The 25,201-nt window shown below is 40.9% G+C and overlaps 1 protein-coding gene across 1 annotated transcript in view; it reads left to right on the top strand.

Annotated features, from left to right (window-relative positions):
- Positions 1-24,564, top strand: part of LOC139393201 (zona pellucida-like domain-containing protein 1) — a 43,644-nt gene extending 19,080 nt beyond the window's left edge. Inside the window, exons 6-10 of the mRNA XM_071141636.1 lie at positions 7,008-7,088; positions 7,189-7,360; positions 7,524-7,626; positions 23,773-23,802; positions 24,389-24,564. Of these exons, the coding sequence (XP_070997737.1) occupies positions 7,008-7,088; positions 7,189-7,360; positions 7,524-7,626; positions 23,773-23,802; positions 24,389-24,564 (562 nt within the window). The remainder of the gene's footprint in view (positions 1-7,007; positions 7,089-7,188; positions 7,361-7,523; positions 7,627-23,772; positions 23,803-24,388) is intronic.
- Positions 24,565-25,201: the final 637 nt, after the last annotated feature.

The raw sequence follows: 25,201 nt of genomic DNA on the forward strand, positions 1-25,201 counted from the left end.
CATCCCCCCTCTCCCCTGTAACTATTCCCCAGGTTGCTGTAAATGATGTGTACTCAGTAAACTTAACTGATAAAAAAAGGGTAAAATAAATCAAATGCATGACACAATCTACAGTATATTGAGGCTAGTTAACTTAACAAAAGGCAAATTGAGATCCAAATAACCAAAACACAGCCTTCAGCCTACTACAGTGAGATGCAGCCATGCACAGCTGTTTTGCCAAATAAATAGGCCTATAGGCCCGCTTGAAACATGGAAAACCATGCTGCTCATGAGTTCTGCAAGATGTTGTGATATGGCCTGTGCTTAAAAAATCTAGCTACCTGAAGCAAGGACATGCATAGTCTTGATGCCATTTGAAATCAAATCAAATGTTATTAGTCACATGCGCCGAATACAACAGATGTAGTAGACCTTATAGTGAAATGCTTACTTACAAGCCCCTAACCAGCAATACAGGAAAAAAATATGAATAAGAAAAAAGTAACAACTAATTAAAGAGCAGAAGTAACCCATGCTAAATCTTTTCAGTCTCCTGATGAAAATTAGGTTTTGTTGCGCTCTCTTCACAACTGTCTTAGTGTGCATGGACCATGATAGTTTGTTGGTGATGTGGATACCAAGGAACTTGAAGCTCTCAATCTGCTCCACTACAGCCCCGTTGATGAGAATGGGGGCGTGCTCGGGCCTCTTTTTCTGGTAGTCCACAATCATCTCCATTGTCTGATCATGTTGAGGGAGAGATTGTTGTCCTGGCACCACGCGGCCAGGTCTCTGACCACCTCCCTATAGGCTGTCTCGCCGTTGTCGGTGAGCAAGCCTACCACTGTTGTCATCTGCAAAATGAATGATGGTGTTGGAGTTGTGCCTAGCCATGCAGTCATGAGTGAAAAGGAGGGGACAGAGCACGCACCCCTGAGGGGCCCCTGTGGTGAGGATCAGCATGGCAGATGTTGTTACCTACCCTTACCACCTGGGGGGCAGCCCATCAGGAAGTCCAGGATCCAGTTGCAGAGGGAGGTGTTTAGTCCCTGGATCCTTAGCTTAGTGATGAGCTTTGAGGGCACTATGGTGTTGAAGACTGAGCTGTAGTCAATGAATAGCATTCTCACATAGGTGTTCATTTTGTCCAGTTGGGAAAGGGCAGTGTGGAGTGCAATAGAGATTGCATCATCTGTGGATCTGTTAGGGGGGTATGCAAATTGGAGTGGGTCTAGGGTTTCTGGGATAATGGTGTTGTGAGCCATGACCAGCCTTTCAAAGCACTTCATGGCTGCAGATGTGAGTGCTATGGGTCGGTAGTCATTTAGGGAGGTTACCTTTAGTGTTATTGGGCGCAGGGACTATGGTGGTCTGCTTGAAACATGTCAATATTACAGACTCAGTCAGGGACAGGCTGAAAATGTCAGTGAAGACACTTGCCAGTTGGTCAGTGCATGCTCGCAGTATACGTCCTGGTAATCCTTCTGGCCCTGCTGCCTTGTGAATGTTGTCCTGTTTAAAGGTCTTTCTCACATAGGCTGCGGACAGCATGACCACACAGTCGTCCGGAACAGCTGGTGATCTCATGCATGTTTCAGTGTTTTTGCCTCGAAGCGAGCATAGAAGTAGTTTATCTCACCTGGTAGGCTTGTCACTGGGAAGCTCTCAGCTGTGCAAGTCCTGGCACATCCGACAAGCGTCAGAGGTGGTGGAGTACGATTCGATCTTAGTCCTGTATTGATGCTTTGCCTGTTTGATTGTTCGTCAGAAGGCATAGCGGGATTTCTTATAAGCTTCCGGGTTAGAGTCCAGCTCCTTGAAAGCGGCAGCTCTAGCCTTTAGCTCAGTGTGGCTGTTGCTTGTAATCCATGGCTTCTGGTTGGGGTATGTACGTGTGGTCACTATGGGGTTGACGTCATCGATGCACTTATTGATGAAGCCAATAGCTGTTTTAGTGTACTCCTCAATGCCATCGGAGGAATCCAGGAACATATTCCAGTCTGTGCTAGCATAACAGTCCTGTAGCTTAGCATCTGCTTCATCTGACTTTTTTATTGATCAAGTCACTGGTACTTCCTTCTTAAATTTTTGCTTGTAAGCAGGAATCAGGAGGATAGAATTAAGGTCAGATTTACCAAATGGAGGGCGAGGGAGAGCTTTGTATGCATCTCTGTGTGTGGAGTAAAGGTGGACCAGAGTTTTATTTTTGTATTTTTATTTCCTCCTCTGGTTGCACATTTAAATGCTGATAGAAATTTGGTAAGACCGATTTTAAGATTCCCTGCATTAAAGTCCCCGGCCACTAGGAGAGCCGCCTCTGGGTGACCATTTTCCTGTTTGCTTATGGTGGAATGCAGCTCATTGAGTGCGGTCTTAGTGCCAGCCTCAGTCTGTGGTGGTATATAGGCAGCTACGAAAAATACAGATGAGCACTCTCTAGGTAGATTGTGTGGTCTACAGCTTATCATGAGATACTCTACTTCAGACAAGCAAAACCTTGAGACTTCCTTAGATATCTTGCACCAGCTGTTGTTTACAAAAAAAAACTAAGTCCGCTGCCCATCGTCTTATCAGACGCCGCTGTTCTTTCCTGCCGATACAGTGTATAACCAGCCAGCTGTATGTTGATAATGTCGTCATTCAGCCATGACTCCGTGGTGAGTAAATCTCAGTTCTGATGTCCAGAAGTTATTTTCCGACATTAGAGACGGTAGCAGCAACATTATGTACAAAGTAAGTTACAAACAACGCAAGGAAATGAACAAAAAACACAATTGGATAGGAACACGTAAAATGTCAGCCTTCTTCTCGGGCGCATCTTATCCTTATTCTTAAAGGGAACACTTTGAAGTTTGTGGAAATGTGAAATTAATGTAGGAGAATATAACACATTATATACAGTGGGGCAAAAAAGTATTTAGTCAGCCACCAATTGTGCAAGTTCTCCCACTTAAAAAGATGAGAGAGGCCTGTAATTTTCATCATAAGTACATATAACAAAGTATTGAGATAAACGTTTGTTATTGACCAAATACAAATAAAATAAAAAAAATGTACCATTTTTGAAATGCAAGATAAAGGCCATAATGTAAATGTCCTCACTGTCAACTGTTTATTTTCTAACCCTAACTTAACATTTGTAAATATTTGTATGAACATAACAAGATTCAACAACTGAGACCATAAACTGAACAAGTTCCACAGACATGTGACTAACAGAAATTGAATAATTTGTCCCTGAACAAAGGGGGGTTCAAAATCAAATGTAACAGTCAGTATCTGGTATGGCCACCAGCTGCATTAAGTACTGCAGTGTATCTCCTCCTCATGGACTACACCAGATTTGCCTGTTCTTGCTGTGAGATGTTACCCCACTCTTCCACGAAGGCACCTGCATGTTCCCAGACATTTCTGGGGGGAATGGCCCTAGCCCTCACCCTCTGGTCCAACAGGTCCCAGACGTGCTCAATGGGATTGTGATCCGGGCTCTTCGCTGGCCATTTCAGAAGACTGCCATTCCTGTCTTCAGGAAATCATGCACAGAATGAGCCGTATGGCTGGTGGCATTGTCATGCTGAAGGGTCATGTCAGGATTAGCCTGCAGGAAGGGTACCACATGACGGAGGAGGATGTCTTCCCTGTAACGCAAAAAACAACAAGCTCAGTCTGATGATGCTGTGACACACTGCCCCAGACCATGACAGACCCTCCACCTTCAAATTGATCCGGCTCCAGAGTACAGGCCGCGGTGTAACGCTCATTCCTTCGACGATAAAAGCAAATCCGACCATCACCCCTGGTGAAACAAAACCGCAACGCATCAGTGAAGAGCACTTTTTGCCAGTCCTGTCTGGTCCAGCGACAGTGGGTTTGTGCCTATAGGTGACGTTTGTTGCCAGTGATGTCTGGTGAGGACCTGCCTTACAACAGGCCTACAAGCCCTCATTCCAGCCTCTCTCAGCCTATTGCGGACAGTCTGAGCACTGATGGAGGGATTGTGCGTTCCTGGTGAAACTCAGGCAGTTGTCGCCATCCGGTACCTGTCCCACAGGTGTGATGTTCGGATGTACCGATCCTGTGCTGGTGTTACAAGTGGTCTGCCACTGCGAGGACGATCAGCTGTCCGTCCTGTCTCCCTGTAGCGCTGTCTTAGGCGTCTCACAGTACGGACTTTGCAATTTATTGCCCTGGCCACATCTGCAGTCCTCATGCCTCCTTGCAGCATGCCTAAGGCACGTTCACGCAGATGGGCATAATTATTTTGGTGTTTTTCAGTCAGTAGAAAGGCCTCTTTAGTCTCCTAAGTTTTCAGAACTGTAGCCTTAATTGTCAACCATCTGTAAGCTGTTAGTGTCTTAATGACCGTTCCACAGGTGCATGTTCATTAATTGTTTATGGCTCATTCAACAAGCAAGGGAAACAGTGTTTACACCCTTTACACTGAAGATCTGTGAAGTTATATGGATTTTTACAAATTATCTTTGAAAGACATGGTCTTGAAAAAGGGATGTTTCTTTTTTTGCTGAGTTAATTATTCTAGCCCAGGCTCAATTTAGATTTTGACCACTAGATGGCAGCTGTGTATGCAACGTTTTAGACTGATCCAATGAGCCATTGCATGTCTGTTCAAAATGTTGTATCAAGACTGCCCAAATGTGCCTAATTTGTTTATCAATACATTTTCAAGTTCATAATTGTGCACTCTCCTCAAACAATAGCAAGGTATTATTTCCCTGTAATAGCTACTGTAAATTGGACAGTGCAGTTGGATAAACCAGAATTTAAGCTTTCTGCCCATATCAGATAGGTCTATGCTCTGGGATTTTTTTTTGTTACTTACAACCTTTTTCTAATCACATTAGCCTAGTTAGCTCAGCCGTCCCATAGAGTTTAATTTGAGCTGGATCCTGCTGGAACAGGATCCGGCACCTCTCCATTTTGGACTGTTTTGTTCCGGAACCTATTTGGCCGGATCCTGTACCTCTCCTGGCATGAGAAATTATTTTAAATAAAAAAATTCTAATAAAGGCGATCGAAGTTCATTCGAGTTGTCTATTATTTAATTATCCTGCATCCACAAAACAGCGTAATGTTAAAAAATAGATTTTCAGCCTGGGCCTAACATTCTAAGAGTTGATTTGGGTAGGCCCGGGTTTATGCTTTCTAACTTAACTTTCTATGATATTGCTCTCTCTCTCTCTCTACTCTGATAGACATGAGCCTGGATCTCTCAAGCGTTGCACTACATAATTTATTTCCTTATAGAATCATAGTCACATGAAGGGTTCTGAATAAACTGCAGCTCCCCTGATCAATTGAAATACATTTACCAAAGTTATAGAATTACTGCTATCTGTTCAGAAAATAATTATAATTCAGAATAGCCTATTACACAATGAGAAGGCCTATAATTTAGCGACAGTGGATCAATAGCTGTGGATTGTAGCCTAATAACATGGACTAGTCTATAGTCAGGAATGTGCAGTAAATCTGGCAGTGAAAAAACAGCATGCAGACAAAACCAATTGCCTTTCGCAATATTTAAAATACAATCGAGGGAAAATACAGGTTGGAAAGCAAATGGCTCCTGCTGAAAATGCTGTAGGCTACCAAAATATTTGATCAACTTTCAAATATTGTTTAGAGAGACTCTCTTTTGGCACGAGCGCATTGGCCATGCCATCACCAGAGAGTGAGCTGCGCATCATTGGGTGAGCCATTGAAACTGGAAAGCATTTTTAGGGCTATAATTTCCTCCTCGTATTGTAGCATGCAATATTTGTTTACGGAAACTCAAAGGAGTCATACCTAACCGCCCAGTGGCTTTCTATAGCACCCCTGCTGCAACCGCCATGCTCTACCAACTGACAGACCTGGCATCAGGATAAAGCGACTAAGGCGGCAGTTTTAATTCACTGAGGGGGCTACATTTTGGGGGGGGGGGGTTCTTGCATTGGAATTATATTGAATTCGGCTAATAATCACACTATACAACAATAAACATGAAGCTTTTGAAATCTGGTCTCAGCATTTTGTATTATTTTGTACATAAATCCAAGACACTGCATTTAGTATGATATGTTATGTTTTGTATGGTATGTATTATTTTAGAATGTCCATTCATTTTTGTATATATTGCGAATTTGGTAAAAGTACAATATGTTATGAATTTGCAAAACGTACAAATTGTAACTTTTTGGGCGATCCGACCAAATTCATATATATGTTCAGTTAGAGATCTATCATTCTCATTGAAAGCAAGTCTAAGAAGTAATAGATCTGTTCTATGTGCACTCTTCTATGCTTCCCATTAAGTTTTGTTTTGAAAATACAATATTTTTGGTTATGGAAAATGTATTTCACAGCGGTTTAGATGGTACAATGATTCTCTACAGAATGACTGTTTTTTTGTCACAAACTGAAATTAGTCAAACCATTCCATTTTAGCAATCAGGAAATGGCGGTGGGATTTCTGCATATTGCACCTTTATGTAACCTTCTGCTTTATGTAACGATACCAAACGTAACATATCATACAAATTTAAGTGTCCCGGATTTACATTTACTACGTTTACTATGTCTAGTCTATGAAACTAGGCTGCCTACACACACCGCAGAGCACCCTGTCCATAATGCTGACACAGTGCTGCATATGGGCTGCCCACACTGGGAAACACTGGGCAAATGCCTTGGTGGCAAATGTAGAGCCAATGAGCCAAGGCCTAATGGCAGCCTACATGGGGACAATATTTTAGCCCATATCGTGCCAATGGGGACTTGTTTGCTGGGGCCCCTCTGTCACTGACCCTACTATCTCTGCCGATAACACATGGTAGGACAGACGCCATGACTGAAAGGGATGCAGCCTAATCCTCAGTGACTCAATGCTAACCTTGCTGGAGAAAGGGAGGCCCTTGTCCTGAGGTGATAAGACCAGACCCCTCTTTCAGATTGTTTGATCCTAGCGCAATCATTCCTATTTTAATTACCACTTACCATATTTTTCCTTCTCCCTGCTAAAATAGATGGAATGTTCTGATGGACTACTGTTACACCACTGCCTCTGGGAATCCAAATGATGAACTTCGCTATGACCTCTTCTTTAGGTAATTCTTATGCATGTTACTCTGAAGCAATTTCCTTGAACAGTGCGGTAGTGTGATTTTTCCCATCTGTTTTGTTGTTTTGTCTTTGTTTCTGAACCAGCTGTGACAAAGACCCACAGACAACTGTGTTTGAGAATGGGAAGAGTCAAATGGGCCGTTTTGCCTTTGAAGTGTTTCGCTTTGTCAAGCACAAGAACCAGAAAATGTCTACCGTCTTCCTGCACTGCGTTACCAAGCTGTGTCGAGCCGATGACTGCCCCATGCTCATGCCGGTGAGGTTCTGAGGGTGACCTCTGGCAATATTAGTCCAAAAGGCATTCACACCAAGATGAGAAACAAAGCAATGACTTGGTACCGTTAATAACATGCTGGTAATTTGAACTCAAAGCAAAAATATTTGGATTAAAGACACATATCCCTGTCTTGTCTCCACAGATCTGTGGTAGTAGAAAGAAGCGGGACGTCTCAGAGAGGACGGAATCAAACTCTGCATCAGGAAACGCTATCATTACTGCTGGGCCAATAATCACAAGGAGCGGTACGCCTCGCAACTGTCCACCTCCTCCCTCCCCCTCAATCATCCGCCCCTGGCACATGCCCTATTCCAAATCCACCCCTGTACTAAAGAGTTGAATGAACAGGAGAGAATGCAGTACCCAACGCAAGATCAAATTCAAATTTTGGTCTGAGTGGCCCAGCGGTCTAAGGCACTGCATCTCAGTGCTAGAGGTGTCACTACAGACACCCTGATTCGAATCCAGGCTGTATCACAACCGGTCGTGATTGGGAGTCCCATAGGGCGGTGCACAATTGGTCCGGGCTGGTGTAGGCTGTCATTGTATATAAGGATTTCTTCTAAACTGACTTGCCTAGTTAAATAAACGTTTTTAATGTACTCGTTGAGGTATATATGTGACCCGATTCAGGAAACTAGGCATAAGTCGCAAGTCACCACTTCACAGGAGAGCAGTTTGAATGTAAACATTTTTTTTTAATCAAATGCGTTTTTTGGCAGAAATGCCTAATCGAACATGTGATCTTTCATGTGCGTTAATAACAAACTTGTATGCCATCTGTATATATGAATAAAGTTGTTAAATTACGAGCCTTGTTGGTTAAGCCACAGAAAAGGTTAGCAACCTTCCCACTAGCCATGATTGGCTGAGATAATGTGGGCTGGACATGCCGAGAGAGGAGTTTGGATTGGTCTGCCATAAAGAAAGCGTCTGTCTATTTGAGCTCGTCAGTCTGTGTTGGTAAACCTGTCGAACGCAGCTTTATTATAAACGTATTGTGTAGTAGAGCAGCATAAGTGTTGCTCTCCATTTTCTGGAGGATCAAGTTTTGAAATCAGTGGAATTAGAGTATGATAGCTAAAGAGATGGAGAAAACACCTGTCTCCGGATTACGTCTTCAAACTAAGGATAGCCTTCCTGACAGGGAGATGTGTCCATGATGCATGTTGATAGTCTAGCGTTAGGTAGCTACATTTTCATATATTGCACATCTCAAATTTTGACAAAGGGGTTTAATTTCAAGCTAAAGTGTACTGTTAGCTAGCTAGCTAACATTAGCTGGCTGGCTCCCTATCTGACGTTATTATTTGTTTCCCAGAGCCGTTTGATTTTCTAGTTAGTCTAATGTTAGCTAGCTAATATTGGACCTGGTTGGTTAGCGCTCAACACTGTGGCATTGTTGCCACTTTGTTCATTGTTTAACTGGCTAACGTTAGCTGGCTGGCTCATTAGCTAACATGACGTGTGTGTGATCTTAAACGTTGTTTACCTAGCTAGGTTCATTGTTTAGCTAGCTAGCTATATGTCTTAAGCTAAAGTGTACTGTTAGCTATCTAGCAAACATTACATAGCTGGCTCCCGAGAGGATGTTATTATTTGTTTCCCAGAGCTGTTTGCTATTCTAGTTAGAACCTAATGTTAGGCAGTGTTGGCACTTTGTTCACTATTGGTTAACTAGCTTACTTTGACGGAGATGGGCTTAGTCCGGCACACTTAAGATTCTCAATTTGGCTTCTTATCAGAAAGGCTCTGTGCTGCAATGGATAGTGCATTGGCTTTCTAGGCAAAATTGGTGAAGAGATTCAAATGTTGTTCGAGTCCCACTCAAATGTAACGTTTTGTCTCCTCCTTCCCTGGACAATGGAATGGAAAGAGTTATCTTTTACAAAATAGCAAATTGTCTAATCCTTGGGTTCCCAACCCTATTCACTCGGGGACCTACAGCATATTTCACACCTAAACTCAGCAAAAAAAGAAACACCCTCTCACTGTCAACTGCATTTATTTTCAGCAAACTTAACCTCTACTGACTCCCCATCCCGCATGCGGTAGCGTAATCATCGCCTGAAACGAATTAGCATAATGCAACGAACATAAATATCCCTAGAAAATATTCTTATATTCATGAAAATCACAAATTAAATATATTGAGACACAGCTTAGCCTTTTGTTAATCACCCTTGTCATCTCAGATTTTCAAAATATGCTTTAAAGCCAAAGCTAGACAAGCATTTGTGTAAGTTTATCGATAGCCTAGCATAGCATTTTGTCCAGCTAGCAGCAGGTAACTTGGTCACGGAAATCAGAAAAGCAATCAAATTAAATTGTTTACCTTTGATGAGCTTCGGATGTTTTCACTCACGAGACTCCCAGTTAGCTAGCCAATGTTCCTTTTTTCCCAAAATATTATTTTTGTAGGCGAAATAGCTCTGTTTGTTCTTCACGTTTGGCTGAGAAATCGCCCGGAAATTGCAGTCACGAAAACGTCGAAAAATATTCAAAATTAGCTCTATAATATTGACAGAAACATGGCAAACGTTGTTTATAATCAATCCTCAAGGTGTTTTTAAAATATCTATTCGATAATATATCCGTCGGGACAATTAGTTTTTCAGTAGGACCGATTGGAGTAATGGCTACCTCTGTATTTTACGCGATAGTCACCCTGGGAGCCATCAGGTGACCACTTACGCAATGTAGCCGCCTACGGCTATTCTTCAACATAAATGCGTAAAACTACATCACAATGCCTTAGACACCTTGGGGAATACGTAATAAGCTGGTTGATAGCACATTCACAGCTCAATAGGGACTCATTGGAACGCAGCGCTTTCAAAATATGGGGCACTCCCAGATTGGATTTTTCTGAGGCTTTCGCCTGCAACATCAGTTCTGTTATACTCACCGACAATATCTTTACAGTTTTGGAAACGTTAGAGTGTTTTCTACCCAAAGCTGTCAATTATATGCATATTCTAGCATCTTGTCCTGACAAAATATAATAACAACTTTTTTTTCTCCAAAAATGAAAATACTGCCCCTAGAGTCGCAACAGGTTTTAACATGTACAAATATTTGTATGAACATAAGATTCAACAACTGAGACAAACTTAACAAGTTCCACAGACATGTGACTAACAGAAATGTAATAATGTGTCCCTGAACAAAAGGGGGGGGGGGGTCAAAAGTAACAGTCAGTATCTGGTGTGGCCACCAGCTGCATTAAATACTACTTCCTCATTGACTGCACCAGATTTGTCAGTGCTGTGAGATATTACCCCACTCTTCCACCAAGGCACCTGCAAGTTCCCGGACATTTCTGGGGGGAATGGCCGTTGCCCTCACCCTCAGATTCAACAGGTCCCAGACGTGCTCAATGGGATTGAGATCCGGGTCTTCGCTGGCCATGGCAGAACACTGACATTCCTGTCTTGCAGGCAATCATGCACAGAATGAGCAGTATGGCTGGTGGCATTGTCATGCTGAAGGGTCATGTCAGGATGAGCCTACAGGAAGGGTACCACATGAGGGAGGAGGATGTCTTCCCTGTAACTCACAGCATTGAGATTGCCTGTAATGACAACAAGCTAAGTCTGATGATGCTGTGACACACCGCCCCAGACCACGATGGACCCTCCACCTCCAAATCGATCCGGCTCCAGAGTGCAGGCCTCGGTGTAATGCTCATTCCTTCGACAATAAACGCGAATCCTACCACCGTCCCTGGTGAGGCAAAACCACGACTCGTCAGTGAAGACCACTTTTTGCCAGTCCTGTCTGGTCCAGCAACGGTGGGTTTGTGCCCATAGGCGACGTTGTTGCCAGTGATGTCTGGTGAGGATCTGCCCTATTTCAAATACAATCGAGGGAAAATACAGGTTGGAAAGCAAATGGCTCCTGCTGAAAAGAGAAGACTGTGCTATAGGCTACCAAAATATTTGATCAACTTTCAAATATTGTTTAGAGAGACTCTCTTTTGGCACGAGCGCATGGGCCATCACCAGCGAGTGAGCTGCGCATCAATGGGTGAGTCATTGAAACTGTAAAGCATTTTTAGGGCTATAATTTCCTCCTCATATTGTAGCATACAATATGTGTCTCCACACACCTAGGCTATTGATGGATTCCAGACAATTACGTTTTTATTGCTCTCAGATTCTGTTTGTCGTTGTCAAAGTAGCCTCCAAGCTCCAGTCAAATGACATAGAATTGCATGAAATGGGTTTATAAAAGGCCAACATTTTCCCTGGCCCCTAGGCTACATTTTTGTTTAACTAGCTAACGTTAGCTGGCTGGCTCGTTAGTTAACGTTACATGACGTGTATACAACACCAGTTGAATATGGCCAGTGTCAGTAAACGTCTGTAAAAAAGCGTACTGAAGTTGTTGCCAGCAGGTTTTTTTTTTGTCAGCCAGAGCTGTGCACTCTGAGCGAAATGAAATGGGTGGGGAGAAAGTTTAGGAGGTTGTGAACAATGCTGAATGGGTGTAGACAAAGAGCTCTTCACTGGATACCAAAACATTAAAAGGCGATTTTCTCAAAAGTGAGTTTACAAGTTGATCAACTTTTAAAGAACAATTACTTTCCCATTGTTCCTCAAATGCAGTGTATGATATACCATTTTGTAGCTCTGTGGCTCTGCTTTTATCCGATGTAAAAAACACTATTTCACATTTTGCTACATAAGACCGAATCCAAGTGGTAAGTCACATATACAGTGCCTCCAGAAAGTATCCATTCCCCTTGACTTATTCCACATTTTGTTGTTACAGCCTGAATTCAAAATTGATTAAATATTATTACACACAATACCCCATAATGATAACGTGAAAACACGTTTTTAGAAATGTTTACAGTCTTTCTGGGTAAGTCACTAACAGCTTTGCTCACATGGATTGTACAATCTTTGAAAAGATCAATGGTTATTTTCAAAATTCTGACAAATTGGTTGTTGATCATTGCTAAACAACCATTTTCAAGTCTTGCCATAGATTTTCAAGCAGATTTAAGTCAAAAGTGTAACTTGGCCACTCAGGAACATTCACTGTCTTCTTGGTAAGCAACTCCAGTGTAGATTTGGCCTTGTGTTTTAGGTTATTGTCCTGTTGAAAGGTAAATTCATCTCACAGTGTCTGGTGAAAAGCAAACTGAACCTCTAGAATTTTGCCTGTGCTTAGCTCCAGTCCATAATAGTTTTTTTCCTGAAAAACTCCCCAGTCCTTAACAATTACAAGCATACCAATGACATTATGCAGCCTCCAATGCTTGAAAATATGGACTGTGGTAATCCGTAATGTGCCGCATTGGATTTTCCCCCAAACACTTTGTTTTCAGAACAAAAGTGAGTTGCTTTGCAACATTTGTGCAGTATTACTTTGATGCCGTGTCGCAAACAGGATGCATGATTTGGAATATGTTTTTCTGTGCAGGCTTCCTTCTTTTTAACTCTGTCAATTAGGTTAATATTGTGGAGTAACTACAATGTTGTTAAAACCTGTTATGGCAAGGGAACTCCACCCCCCCATTCAGCTGAAAAGGTGGCGCAGGGAATTCAAAAATATTCTTTAGAAATATTTAACTTTCACACATTAACAAGTCCAATAGCTCAAATGAAAGATAAACATCTTGTTCATCTACCCATCATGTCTGATTTTTAAAATGTTTTACAGCGAAAACACAACATATATTTATGTTAGACCACCACCAAATCAAAGGGAAAACGCAGCCATTTTTTCCAGCCAAAGATAGAGTCACAAAAGCAGGATTAGAGATAAAATGAATCACTAACCTTTTGAAAATCTTCATCAGATGACACTCATATGACATGTTACACAATACATGTTGTTCGATAATATGCATATTTATATCCACAAATCTCGGTTTACATTGACGCCATGTTCAGAACTGCCTCCAAAATATCCGGAGGAATTATAGAAAGCTACGCCAGATAACAGAAATACTCATCATAAACTTTGACTAAAGATACATGTTCTACATATAATTAAAGATACACTGGTTCTTAATGCAATCGCTGTGTCAGATTATTTTAAAACGATACGGAAAAAGCCTAACATTGCAATAATCTGAGACAGTGCTCAGACGTAAAAGTATTTCTCCGCCATGTTGGAGTCAACAGAAATACGAAATTACAACATAAATATTCCCTTACCTTTGATGATCTTTCATCAGAATGTAGTGCAAGGAGTCCTAGTTCCACAATAAATCGTGGTTTTGTTCCATAATGTCCAATACTAGTGTCCAAGTAGCTGCATTTGCTATCACTTTCAGCTCACGTGCCCAAAAACTGACTGCTCGTCCAGGATAACTCGCACGAAAACTTCCAAAAGATATATTCCAGGTCGAATAAACTGGTCAAACTAAGTAGAGAATCAATCTTCAGGATGTTATTATCATATATATCCAATAAAGTTCCAACCGGATCATACGTTTTCAGCTGGAGCCAAATGGAACGGCGGTAGCACCCACAGAGAAATGCGCCACAGGAAAATGGTATTCTGTCGGGACACTGACTATTTCCCCTCCCATTCGGTCAAAGTTCACAGCAAATGCTCCATTCCACTTTCTACTGAATGAGGACATCTAGTGGAAGGCGTAGGAAGTGCTACCAGATCCATATCTTGTTGGGAAAGGAGGGGGCGATGACATCAAAGTTTCCCCACATTCAGAATTTCACTTCTTGTTTGGAAGATTGCCTGCCCTATGAGTTATGTTATACTCACAGACATAATTCAAACAGTTTTAGAAACTTCAGAGTGTTTTCTATCCAATAGTAATAATAATATGCATATATTAGCAATCTAGGACAGAGTAGGATGCAGTTCACTATGGGCACGCAATTCATCCGAAGTGAAAATACTGCCCCCTATCCTCAACAAGTTTTAATCCATCCTCAGTTTTCTCCTATCACAGCAATTAAACTCGGTTTTAAAGTCACCATTGGCCTGACGGTAAAGTCCTTGAGCGGTTTCCTTCATCTCCAGCAACTGAGTTTAGAAGGATGCCTGTATCTTTTTGTAGTGACTTGGTGTATTGATACACCATCCAAAGTGTCATTAATAACTTGACCATGCTCAAAGTGATATTCAATGTCTGCTTTTGTACCCATCTACCAATAGTTGCCCTTCTTTGCAAGGCATTGGAAAACCTCCCTGGTCTTTGTGGTTGAATCTGTGCTTGAAATTCACTGCTTGACTGAGGGACCTTAGAATTATCTGTATGTGTGGGGTATAGAAAGGAGGTAGTCATTCAAAAATCATGTTAAACACTATTATTGCACACACTGTGTCCATGCAATGTATTATGTGACTTGTTAAGCAAACTTGTTAAGGCTTGCCATAACAAAGGGGTTTTATACTTATTGACTCAAGACATTTCAGCTTTTCATTTTATATTAACTTGTGAAAATGTCAAAAAACATAAATCCACTTTTACATAAGGGGACCAAAACTTTTTACATTTAATCCATTTTAAATCCAGGCTGTAACACAACAAATTTGGAAAAAGTCCAACATTATTGGCACTCCTGATAATGATGAGCAAAAAAGACTGTATAAAATAAATAATAAAATACTGAGCCTTATTGTATGCTCAAAAGATTTGAAAATGCTGTTTTATTCTAATACAATTGCAATACAATTAAGACGTAATATTTGTTCCTCTCAAAGATATAGGTCAAAAGCCTTGGCACCTATGTTTAAATACTTTTCAAATCTCACCTTACGAGGATAACGGCAATGAGCCTTTAAAAAATGTTTTTCTGAGGTTGGAGAACACATTGAGAGGGATCTTAGACCATTCCTCCATGCATAACCTTTCCAGATCCTTGATATCCTTAATCTACATATAATATAACTTGTTAAACAATCTCTTTATGGGAACAACTGTATTCGTATAAAATAATGATTTTTGCCTACCGAGTGGCGCAGCGGTCTAAGGCACTGCATCGCACAATTGGCCCAGTGTTGTCCGGGTTAGGGGATGGTTTGTCTGGGGGGGCTTTACTTGGCTCATTGCGCTCTAGCGATTCCTTGTGGTGGGCCGGGCGCCTGCAGGCTGAACTCGGTCGTCAGGTGAACGATGTTTCCTCCAACACGTTGGTGCGGCTGGCTTCCGGGTTAAGTGGGCTGGTGTTAAGAAGTGTGGTTTGGCAGGTCATGTTTCGGAGTATGCATGACTCAACCTTCACCTCCCGATTCCGTTTGGGAGTTACAGTGATGAGAGAAGATCGAAATTGGGGAGAAAAGGGGGGGAAAATACAAACATTTAAAATAAATTATTGAGCATACCGTATAGCTCATATTATTGATTTTAGGTGTTTTTGCTCATCTTCATCAAGGTTGCCAATTCTCTTGGATCTGACTGTATATGGTATAACTGGTGTCTTTGCCACATTATAAAATGTGTTATTTGTTGTCAGTGTTTGTTAAAAAGAGACTTTTTCAGTCATATTCAACCTGGTCTAAAATGTTATATCAATGCCGATCTGTAGATGGGGTTAACTACTAACTAAATATAGGTAGAGAGTAATACAAACAAGTAACATCTGACATCAACCTGTGGTCACCTACTGTATCTCCTGTTCATTTAAACATATTGGTATAACCAATATGGTAATACCTTGACACTGCCATACAACCAAAGAACCTTCACCATACAGTACCAGTCAAAAGTTTGGACACACTTACTCATTCAAGGCTTTTTATTTTTGAATATGTTCTACATTGTAGACTAATAGAAGACATCAAAACTATGAAATAACACAAATGGAATGATGTCGTAACCAAAAAAGTGTTAAACAAATCTAAATATATTTTATAATGCTCAAAGTAGCCACCGTTTCCCTTGATGACAGCTTTGTACACTCTTGACATTCTCTCAAGCAGCTTCACCTGGAATGCTTTTCCAACAGTCATGAAGGAATTCCCACATATGCTGAGCACTCGTTGGCTGCTTTTCCTTCACTCTGCGGTCTAACTCAGCCCAAACTGAAAAGCAATCAGAAAAGCAATCAAATGAACCGTTTACCTTTGATGATCTTTGGATGTTTTCACTCACGAGACTCCCAGTTTCACAGCAAATGTTCCTTTTGTTCCATAAAGATTATTTTTATATCCAAAATACCGACGTTTGTTTGTCGCGTTATGTTCAGGAAAGAGCGGTCACGACAACGCAGACGGAAATTCCAAATAGTCTTCATAATGTCCACAGATACATGTCAAACATTTTTTATAATCATTCCTCAGGGAGTTTTTAAAATATATATTCAATAATATATCAACCGAGTGTGTAGCTTTTTCCATAACAGCGAGAAGAACAATGGCGGCTTTACTCAATTGCGCACAAACTCACTCTGAGAGCCCCCACCTCTCCACTTACGCAGTGTGATCCTTCACGCTCATTTATCAAAATAAAAGCCTGAAACTATGTCTAAAGACTGTTGACACCTTAGGGAAGCCACAGAAAAATGAATCTGGTTGATATCTCTTTAAATAGAGGATAGGCATGCATAGGAACACAGAGGTTTCAAAATAAGAGGCACTTCCTGATTGGATTTTCCTCAGGCTTTCACCTGCAATATCAATTCCGTTATACTCACAGACACAATTTTGACAGTTTTGGAAACTTTGGAGGGTTTTCTATCCCAATCTGTCAATTATATGCATATTTTAGCATCTGGTCCTGAGAAATAGGCCGTTTACTTTGGGAACGTTATTTTTCCAAACATAAAAATAATGCCCCCTAGCTTCAAGAGGTTCAGTGTGCCTTGAATTCGAAATAAATCAGTGTCACCAGAAAAGCACCCCCACACCATCATACCTCATCCTCCATGCTTCATGGTGGGAACTACACGAAAGACGGTTTCATCATAGTGCTTGATGGTTTTTGCCACTGCACTTGAAGAAACTTAAAGTTCTTGACATTTTCCAGATTGACTTTCATGTCTTAAAGTAATGATGGACTGTTGTTTCTCTTTGCTTATTTGAGCTGTTCTTGCAATAATATGAACTTGGTCTTTTACCAAAGAGGTTGATCTTCTGTATACCACCCCTTCCTTGTCACAACACAACTGATTGGCGCAAATGCATTAAGAAGGAAAGGCACACCTGTTAATTGAAATGCATTCCAGGTGACTACCTCATGAAGCTGATTGAGAGAATGACAAGAGTGTGCAAATCTGTCATCAAAACAAAGGGTGGCTACTTTGATGAATCTCAAATATGTTGTTTAACACTTTTTTTGATCCTACACGATGTGTTAGAAAATAGTGAAAATTAAGAAAATCCCGGTAATGAGTAGGTGTGTCCAAACTTTTGACTGGTAATGTATACACTGAACAAAAATATAATTGCAACATGCAACAATTTCAAAGAGTTACAGCTCATATAAAGATGTCAGTCAATGTAAATAAATTCATGCGGCCCTAATCTATGGATTTCACATTCAGATATGAATCTGTTGGTCACAGATACCAGTATCTGGTGTGTCCACCACTTTCCTCATGGAGTGCAACACATCTCTGTCACAGAGTTGATCAGGCTGCTGATTGTGTTGTACTACTCCTCTTCAGTGTCTGTGCGAAGTTGCTGGATATTGGTGAGAACTGGAACACGCTGTCGTACACCTCGATCCAGAGCATCCCAAACAGGTTCAATGGGTGACATATCTGGTGTGTATGCAGGCCATGGAAGAACTGGGACATTTTCAGCTTCCAGGAATTGTGTACAGATGCTTGCGACATGGTGCCGTGCATTATCATGCTGAAACTTAAGGGGTTGGCGGTGGATGAATGGCACGACAATGGGCCTCAGGATCTCGTAATGTTATCTCTGTGCATTCAATTGCCATCGATAAAATACAATTGTGTTTGTTGTCCTTAGCTTGTGCTACGGACAATGGGGCACTCTGTTCACAATGTTGACATCAGCAAACCGCTCGCCCATCCAACGCCATAAATGTGGTCTGTGCTTGTGAGGCAGGTTGGACGTACTGCCAAATTCTCTAAAACGATGTTGGATGTGGCTTATTGCAGAGAAATTAACATTAAATTCTCTGGCAACAGCTCTGGTGGACATTCCCGCAGTCAGCATGCCAATTGTATGCTCCCTCAAAACTTGAGACATCTGTGGCATTGTGTTGTGTGAGAAAACGGCACATTTTACAGAGGCGTTTTTTTGTCCCCAGCATGCTGTTTAATTAATCAACTGGATTATCTTGGCAATGGAGAAATGCTTACTAACAAGTTGTAAACAAATGTGCACAGAATCTGAGCGAAATAAGATATTTGTGAGTATGGACAATTTCGGGGTTATTTTATTTTAGCTCATGAAACATGTGACCAAAACTTTACATCTTGCATTTACATTTTTGATCAGTGTAATTTCTTATACCTAACATGCTGACCAGACCGGACACATTGCAAAATAATTTAGAAATCCATGTTATGCAATTATTGCAATTATTGCACCCACACTGGTTGCGCATGTCAACGTGCGTCAGGCAGGTACAGGACAGCAGGGCAAGCAGAATGGTCAGAACTGGGAAAAACTAGGAAACAGAACTAGAGAAACAGGAAGGCGGGAAAGAACGCTTGTAAGACCTGACAAGACGAACCTGCAACAAACAGAGAGCACAGGTATAAATACATCGGGGATAATAGCAAGATGGGTGACACCTGGAAGGGGATGGAGACAAACAAAGACAAGTGAAACCGATCAGGGTGTGACAAACCATTCTCTTAAAGTGCCTTGTGGATCTCTCCATTTAGAGCAACCAACATCAATAATATCTTATAACAATAACTCTTATTACTCCATGTCATCAATCAAATCAAATGTATTTATAAAGCCCTTGTTACATAAGCAGATGTCACAATGTGCTTATACAGAAACCCAGCCTAAAACCCCAAACAGCAAGCAATGCAGAAGCAAAGTGGCTAGGAAAAACAACCTAGCCTTTTTACACATACGAACACATGGGTGTGATAATTTTACAGTGGTCCCTACAGCGTACGCTCAAACTGGTGTGATTAGAACACTTAGAATGTCCAGTTACGATTGACACAACAGTCAGTGTTTGAGCTGGCCACACTGATTTAGCACAGAAACATTTTGCACAAACAGTCTTTAAAACATTATGTCCTCATGTGAGCAGTTTATTTTTGGATGCAATGTTCTGTGAATGTCTGAAGTAGAGACAGCATAACTCAATTCTGATCCAAACCAGAAAATGTAAGCTACATTAGTCGTAGCACTAACTGAAGAAAGAGTGACCTAACACAAGCGGTCATATTTAGCTAACTCTTGGCTGACCGAAACCATATTATAAATTAGTTAATAGAAATTACTATGTACAATTCATCACATCATGTGTGACCTCACCAGTGATCAAAATAATTGACAAACACTTTCCAAAAATCAAAAGTAATCCGACAATGGGTAGTTTGTGCACCATCATAATTGTTTTTTCGCGTCAACCAAAGACAAGAGGTTACAAGATGAGTTGGGTCTGTTTGCGTCATTCACTTCCATAATTCAATTCCAGAAGTTTACTCGAAAGATGGGTGAACCATCCCTTCACTTCATTTTATTATAACATCTTCGGTCTGACAGACGTTTACCTGACAGCTAGAATGCATTGTAAGATGTCAACAAACATTGCACCACAAGTAGCTGGCAATTAGCTTAGAATTAATTAACTCATCATAATCAGTACAACCTTCAAAGTATTTTACACACATCACCAGTACTTGAAACCATGTCAATACAACTGTAAGTACATTATTCTCCATATAGACATACGGTGTGCTACAGTAGAAACGACAACACGATATATAAAAACTATAATGATAGCGTAATAAGGCACTTACTTTGATAGGAACGCACACATGTCCAAAGTTATTACTAGTAGTGGAGGCAATGCGGGCAACAGATAGAAAATGTGCCAGGGGGTAAAAAGTTAGTGCTCTCATCGTAGAGATAAGTTTGTCCTGCTCAGTAATACCTCAAACATAAATTGTCGCCCACAGTGAAATGGGTTACTTCTATGTGAATTAATGAGGAGGAACACACCTCAATTCAAACTGTTGCTAGAAAATACATTCAAATTGACAAGTTGAGAAAGCTTATAGATAATTAGCAGGCAGCGTGCCTTGGTTTGAGGGCTGCGTGGGTTAACTGTCCTGTTGAGTAACAATCACATTTTGTAACAGTGAGTGCATTCTGTTGAAGGGCCGCACGGTGCATTCTGGGTGATTCTGGGACAAGGAGCACAATCTATCAAGGAGTGAATGGGAGTCTATTGGGAGCTAGCTAAAAAAAAAACATTAGCACGAATTTCATCAACAAGAAGTACAACATTGCAAATATTTTTCAAGATGTGAGATAATTAACTTGCTCTCTGTAGTATCGTATAGCTTTGGAATCGTGACACGTTTTTCGGCATATACACTGACTGATTCAGTCAGTAGTGCTGAAGGTCCACGCTGAAGCGCGATTGAAATGTATAGGCAATGTTCCCACATTCAGAGACTGCATTTACGGTAAACGCTGCAAATGTCACCTCAATAGGTTACTACCTTTAAATTTCAACCGCGCCACGGTGCCGATCTTCAGCGCAACAGATTAATATCTAGGCCCTGCTGATGTATTTAGACTAAACTTGAATTGTCTCCCATTTACACCAATTTATGTGAAAATCTGAGTTATGTGTGCAGATCTTAAGTTTCAATGCATGCAAGTTTATTGTTCTGCCATTGAAAAAAGGCAGTTAACTCACTGTTCCTAGGCAGAAATTGAAAATAAGAATTTGTTATAACTGACTTGCCTAGTTTTAAAAAAAATGTTGCCTGGTTAAATAAAATAAAATATATAAAAAGTTATATATAGTTATAGTATAGTTAATTAAAATCAGATCACATTTTGTTGTTCACATACACATATTTAGCAGATGTTATTGCGGATCTAGCGAAATAATTGTGTTCCGAGCTTGTGTGTATTCATAACAATACACACAAATCAAAAAGTAAAATAATGGAGTTAAGAAATGAATAAATATTTGTATGAGCAATGTCAGAGTGGCATTGACTAAAATACAGTAGAATAGAATACAGTATATACAGTGGGGCAAAAAAGTATTTAGTCAGCAACCAATTGTGCAAGTTCTCCCGCTTAAAAAGATGAGAGAGGCCTGTCATTTTCATCATAGGTACACTTCAACTATGACAGACAAAATGAGAAAAAAAAATCCAGAAAATCACATTGTAGGATTTGTTAGGAATTTATTTGCAAATTATGGTGGAAAATAAGTATTTGGTCAATAACAAAAGTTTATCTCAATACTTTGTTATATACCCTTTGTTGGCAATGACAGAGATCAAACGTTTTCTGTAAGTCTTCACAAGGTTTTCACACACTGTTGCTGATATTTTGGCCCATTCCTCCATGCAGATCTCCTCTAGAGCAGTGATGTTTTAGGGCTGTTGCTGGGCAACACGGACTTTCAACTCTCTCCAAAGATTTTCTATGGGGTTGAGATCTGGAGACTGGCTAGGCCACTCCAGGACCTTGAAATGTTTCTTACAAAGCCACTCCTTCGTTGCCCGGGCGGTGTGTTTGGAATCATTGTCATGCTGAAAGACCCAGCAACGTTTCATCTTCAATGCCCTTGCTGATGGAAGGAGGTTTTCACTCAAAATCTCACGATACATGGCCCCATTCATTCTTTCCTTTACACGGATCAGGCGTCCTGGTCCCTTTGCAGAAAAACAGCCCCAAATGATGATGTTTCCATCCCCATGCTTCACAGTAGGTATGGTGTTCTTTGGATGCAACTCAGCATTCTTTGTCCTCCAAACACGACAAGTTGAGTTTTTACCAAAAGGTTCTATTTTGGTTTCATCTGACCATATGACATTCTCCCAATCTTCTTCTGGATCATCCAAATGCACTCTAGCAAACTTCAGACGGGCCTGGACATGTACTGGCTTAAGCAGGGGGACACGTATGGCACTGCAGGATTTGAGTCCCTGGCGGCGTAGTGTGTTACTGATGGTAGGCTTTGTTACTTTGGTCCCAGCTCTCTGCAGGTCATTCACTAGGTCCCCCCGTGTGGTTCTGGGATTTTTGCTCACTGTTCTTGTGATCATTTTGACCCCACGGGGTGAGATCTTGCGTGGAGCCCCAGATCGAGGGAGATTATCAGTGGTCTTGTATGTCTTCCATTGCCTAATAATTGCTCCCACAGTTGATTTCTTAAAACCAAGCTGCTTACCTATTGCAGATTCAGTCTTCCCAGCCTGGTGCAGGTCTACAATTTTGTTTCTGGTGTCCTTTGACAGCTCTTTGGTCTTGGCCATAGTGGAGTTTGGAGTGTGACTGTTTGAGGTTGTGGACAGGTGTCTTTTATACTGATAACAAGGTCAAACAGGTGCCATTAATACAGGTAACGAGTGGAGGACAGAGGATCCTCTTAAAGAAGAAGTTACAGGTCTGTGAGAGCCAGAAATCTTGCTTGTTTGTAGGATTTTTTTTTCTCATTTTGTCTGTCATAGTTGAAGTGCACCTATGATGAAAATTACAGGCCTCTCTCATCTTTTTAAGTGGGAGAACTTGCACAATTGGTGGCTGACTAAATACTTTTTTGCCCCACTGTACATATGAAAGGAGTAAAGTGGGATGTAAACATTATTAAAGTGACCAAAGTTGCTTAGGAGCTAGAAGCAGAGCTGCCATGTCTGTCAGCACCAATCACCCCTAATTTTAGGTCTATATCAGATACTTTCATATACCTGATGTGCGCTTGATTTAATTTCACAGACCCAATGAAGCAGTCATTGGGTCCAGCAGCACACCACCCTGCATACCACTGCTGGCTTGCTTCTGGAGCTAGGCAGGGTTGGTCCTGGTCAGTCCCTGGATGGGAGACCAGATGCTGCTGGAAGTAGTGTTGGAGGGCCAGTAGGAGGCACTCTTTCCTCTGGTCTAAATAATATCCCAATGCCCCAGGGCAGTGATTGGGGACACTGCCCTGTGTACGGGGATGTTAAATGGGTGTCCTGACTCTCTGAGGTCATTAAAGAGCCCATGGCACTTATCGTAAGAGTAGGGGTGTTAACCCTGGTGTTCTGGCTAAATTCCCAATCTGGCCCTCAAACCATCACGGTCACCTAATAATCCCCAGTTTACAATTGGCTCATTCATCCTGTAACTATCCCCCAGGTCGTTGCTGTAAATGAGAATATGTTCTCAGTCAATTTACCTGGTAAAATAACAGATAAAAAACCACTTGAATAATTGTATGTGTATTTGACCCAGGTCTGGTACATGTAGAGAAGTGGCGTACTCCTAAATTTCCTTTTTATGTTCCACAGATGACACTCCAATGAACAACTCACAACTAGGTAAGCCCTTCATATTTAGTTCCTGATAATCTACCCAAACTCTTGTTCCTTCTGATTCCCTTCCAAAATGAATATTAGCATTTTTTGCACTTCATGTCCAAATCATCTTAAAGTAACTTGATTTCGCTACACAATATATTTTACATACTTAAATATGATTTGGACATGAAATGCACATTTGGGTAAACAAAACCTAGCCAAAATGGATTGCTGTCATACCTTGTCAATAGACTGCTTACAGAGTAAAGAAACCAATATTTGTCATTTGAATGAACTATCCCTTTAACATTGCAGCGCAGAAATAAGTGTCAATAACATTGTAATAGTATGGCAATAAGTTGAGTTAAAGTATGTGTAAGCTTGTTCGGATTTCTGTTTAGCGTCGCGCATTAACAGATACCAATAGGATTTTTACATTGTTGCGACTAGTCTTCCTTTAACAACTTTTGATGCAAGAAATTCTAAAGAAATACTGAAATAGCAATGTCCCCGTTACTTTTATTCTTAGATTTTAGCAGGCATTATCATTATTCTCATAATAATAAACTCCCCTATTTCTTTCATTGGTCTTTTTTGTTTGTTGTAGCTCAACTAAACAGCCCAGTGTTTCGGATGAACACGGTGACCAGCGCACTTATCTCAGGCATCATCATCCTTGGAGTAATGAGCCTGTGTTTCTTCGTCTTATCCCTTACCCTCCTCAAGGGCAAGAGGGCCCCGCCGACCATCTTGTCGGGGGCTTGCAACCCAGCTTTCAACTAACTCCAGTGATCGCCCCTGCTCCCAAGATCTTGCCTTCCCCCTCTCCATGAGGACACTACATAGAAGGAGAGAGTGGGACTCACATGTACACATTTAGAGTAGAGTGAAAAGCCCAAATTGTTCATTTATATGAATGTAAACTGTACTGTATAATTCATGTTAGCATAGGTATAGTTGACATCTCGAGAATGTATATTTCTTTGTATGTATTGTACTTATATTGTTTCAACCCAGTGACAGTCCGGTTATTGTTAGGCGTTTCATTTGCAAAGTGGATTTCAGTTCAATTTAATGCCTCAGCTACTCGGCATGCTATTGCAGGGTGAAGGATAATTTACAAGAAATGCATATAGTCTAGAATAAACTGGTCTAACACCAAATGATTGTTTAGTTGGTACGTTTACAGGGAGAAATGTAAACAGTGTCCTTGAAATGGATATAAATGAGTGACCTCTAAACAACATCCTATGCAATAATTTAAAAAACTCAGAAAAGAGCCTGGGGTTGGATTTTGTTAATTTCCTGAAAAGACTTAGACTAAAGCTAAAACAAAAATGTACTAGTTACATTTTATATCCATTATGTTATTAATATTGCTGATAGGTACCATAGTTAGTATAATGATTATAATACATTC

The sequence above is a fragment of the Oncorhynchus clarkii genome, chromosome 33 (assembly GCF_045791955.1).
Source record: "Oncorhynchus clarkii lewisi isolate Uvic-CL-2024 chromosome 33, UVic_Ocla_1.0, whole genome shotgun sequence".
NCBI classification, from domain to species: Eukaryota; Metazoa; Chordata; class Actinopteri; order Salmoniformes; family Salmonidae; genus Oncorhynchus; species Oncorhynchus clarkii.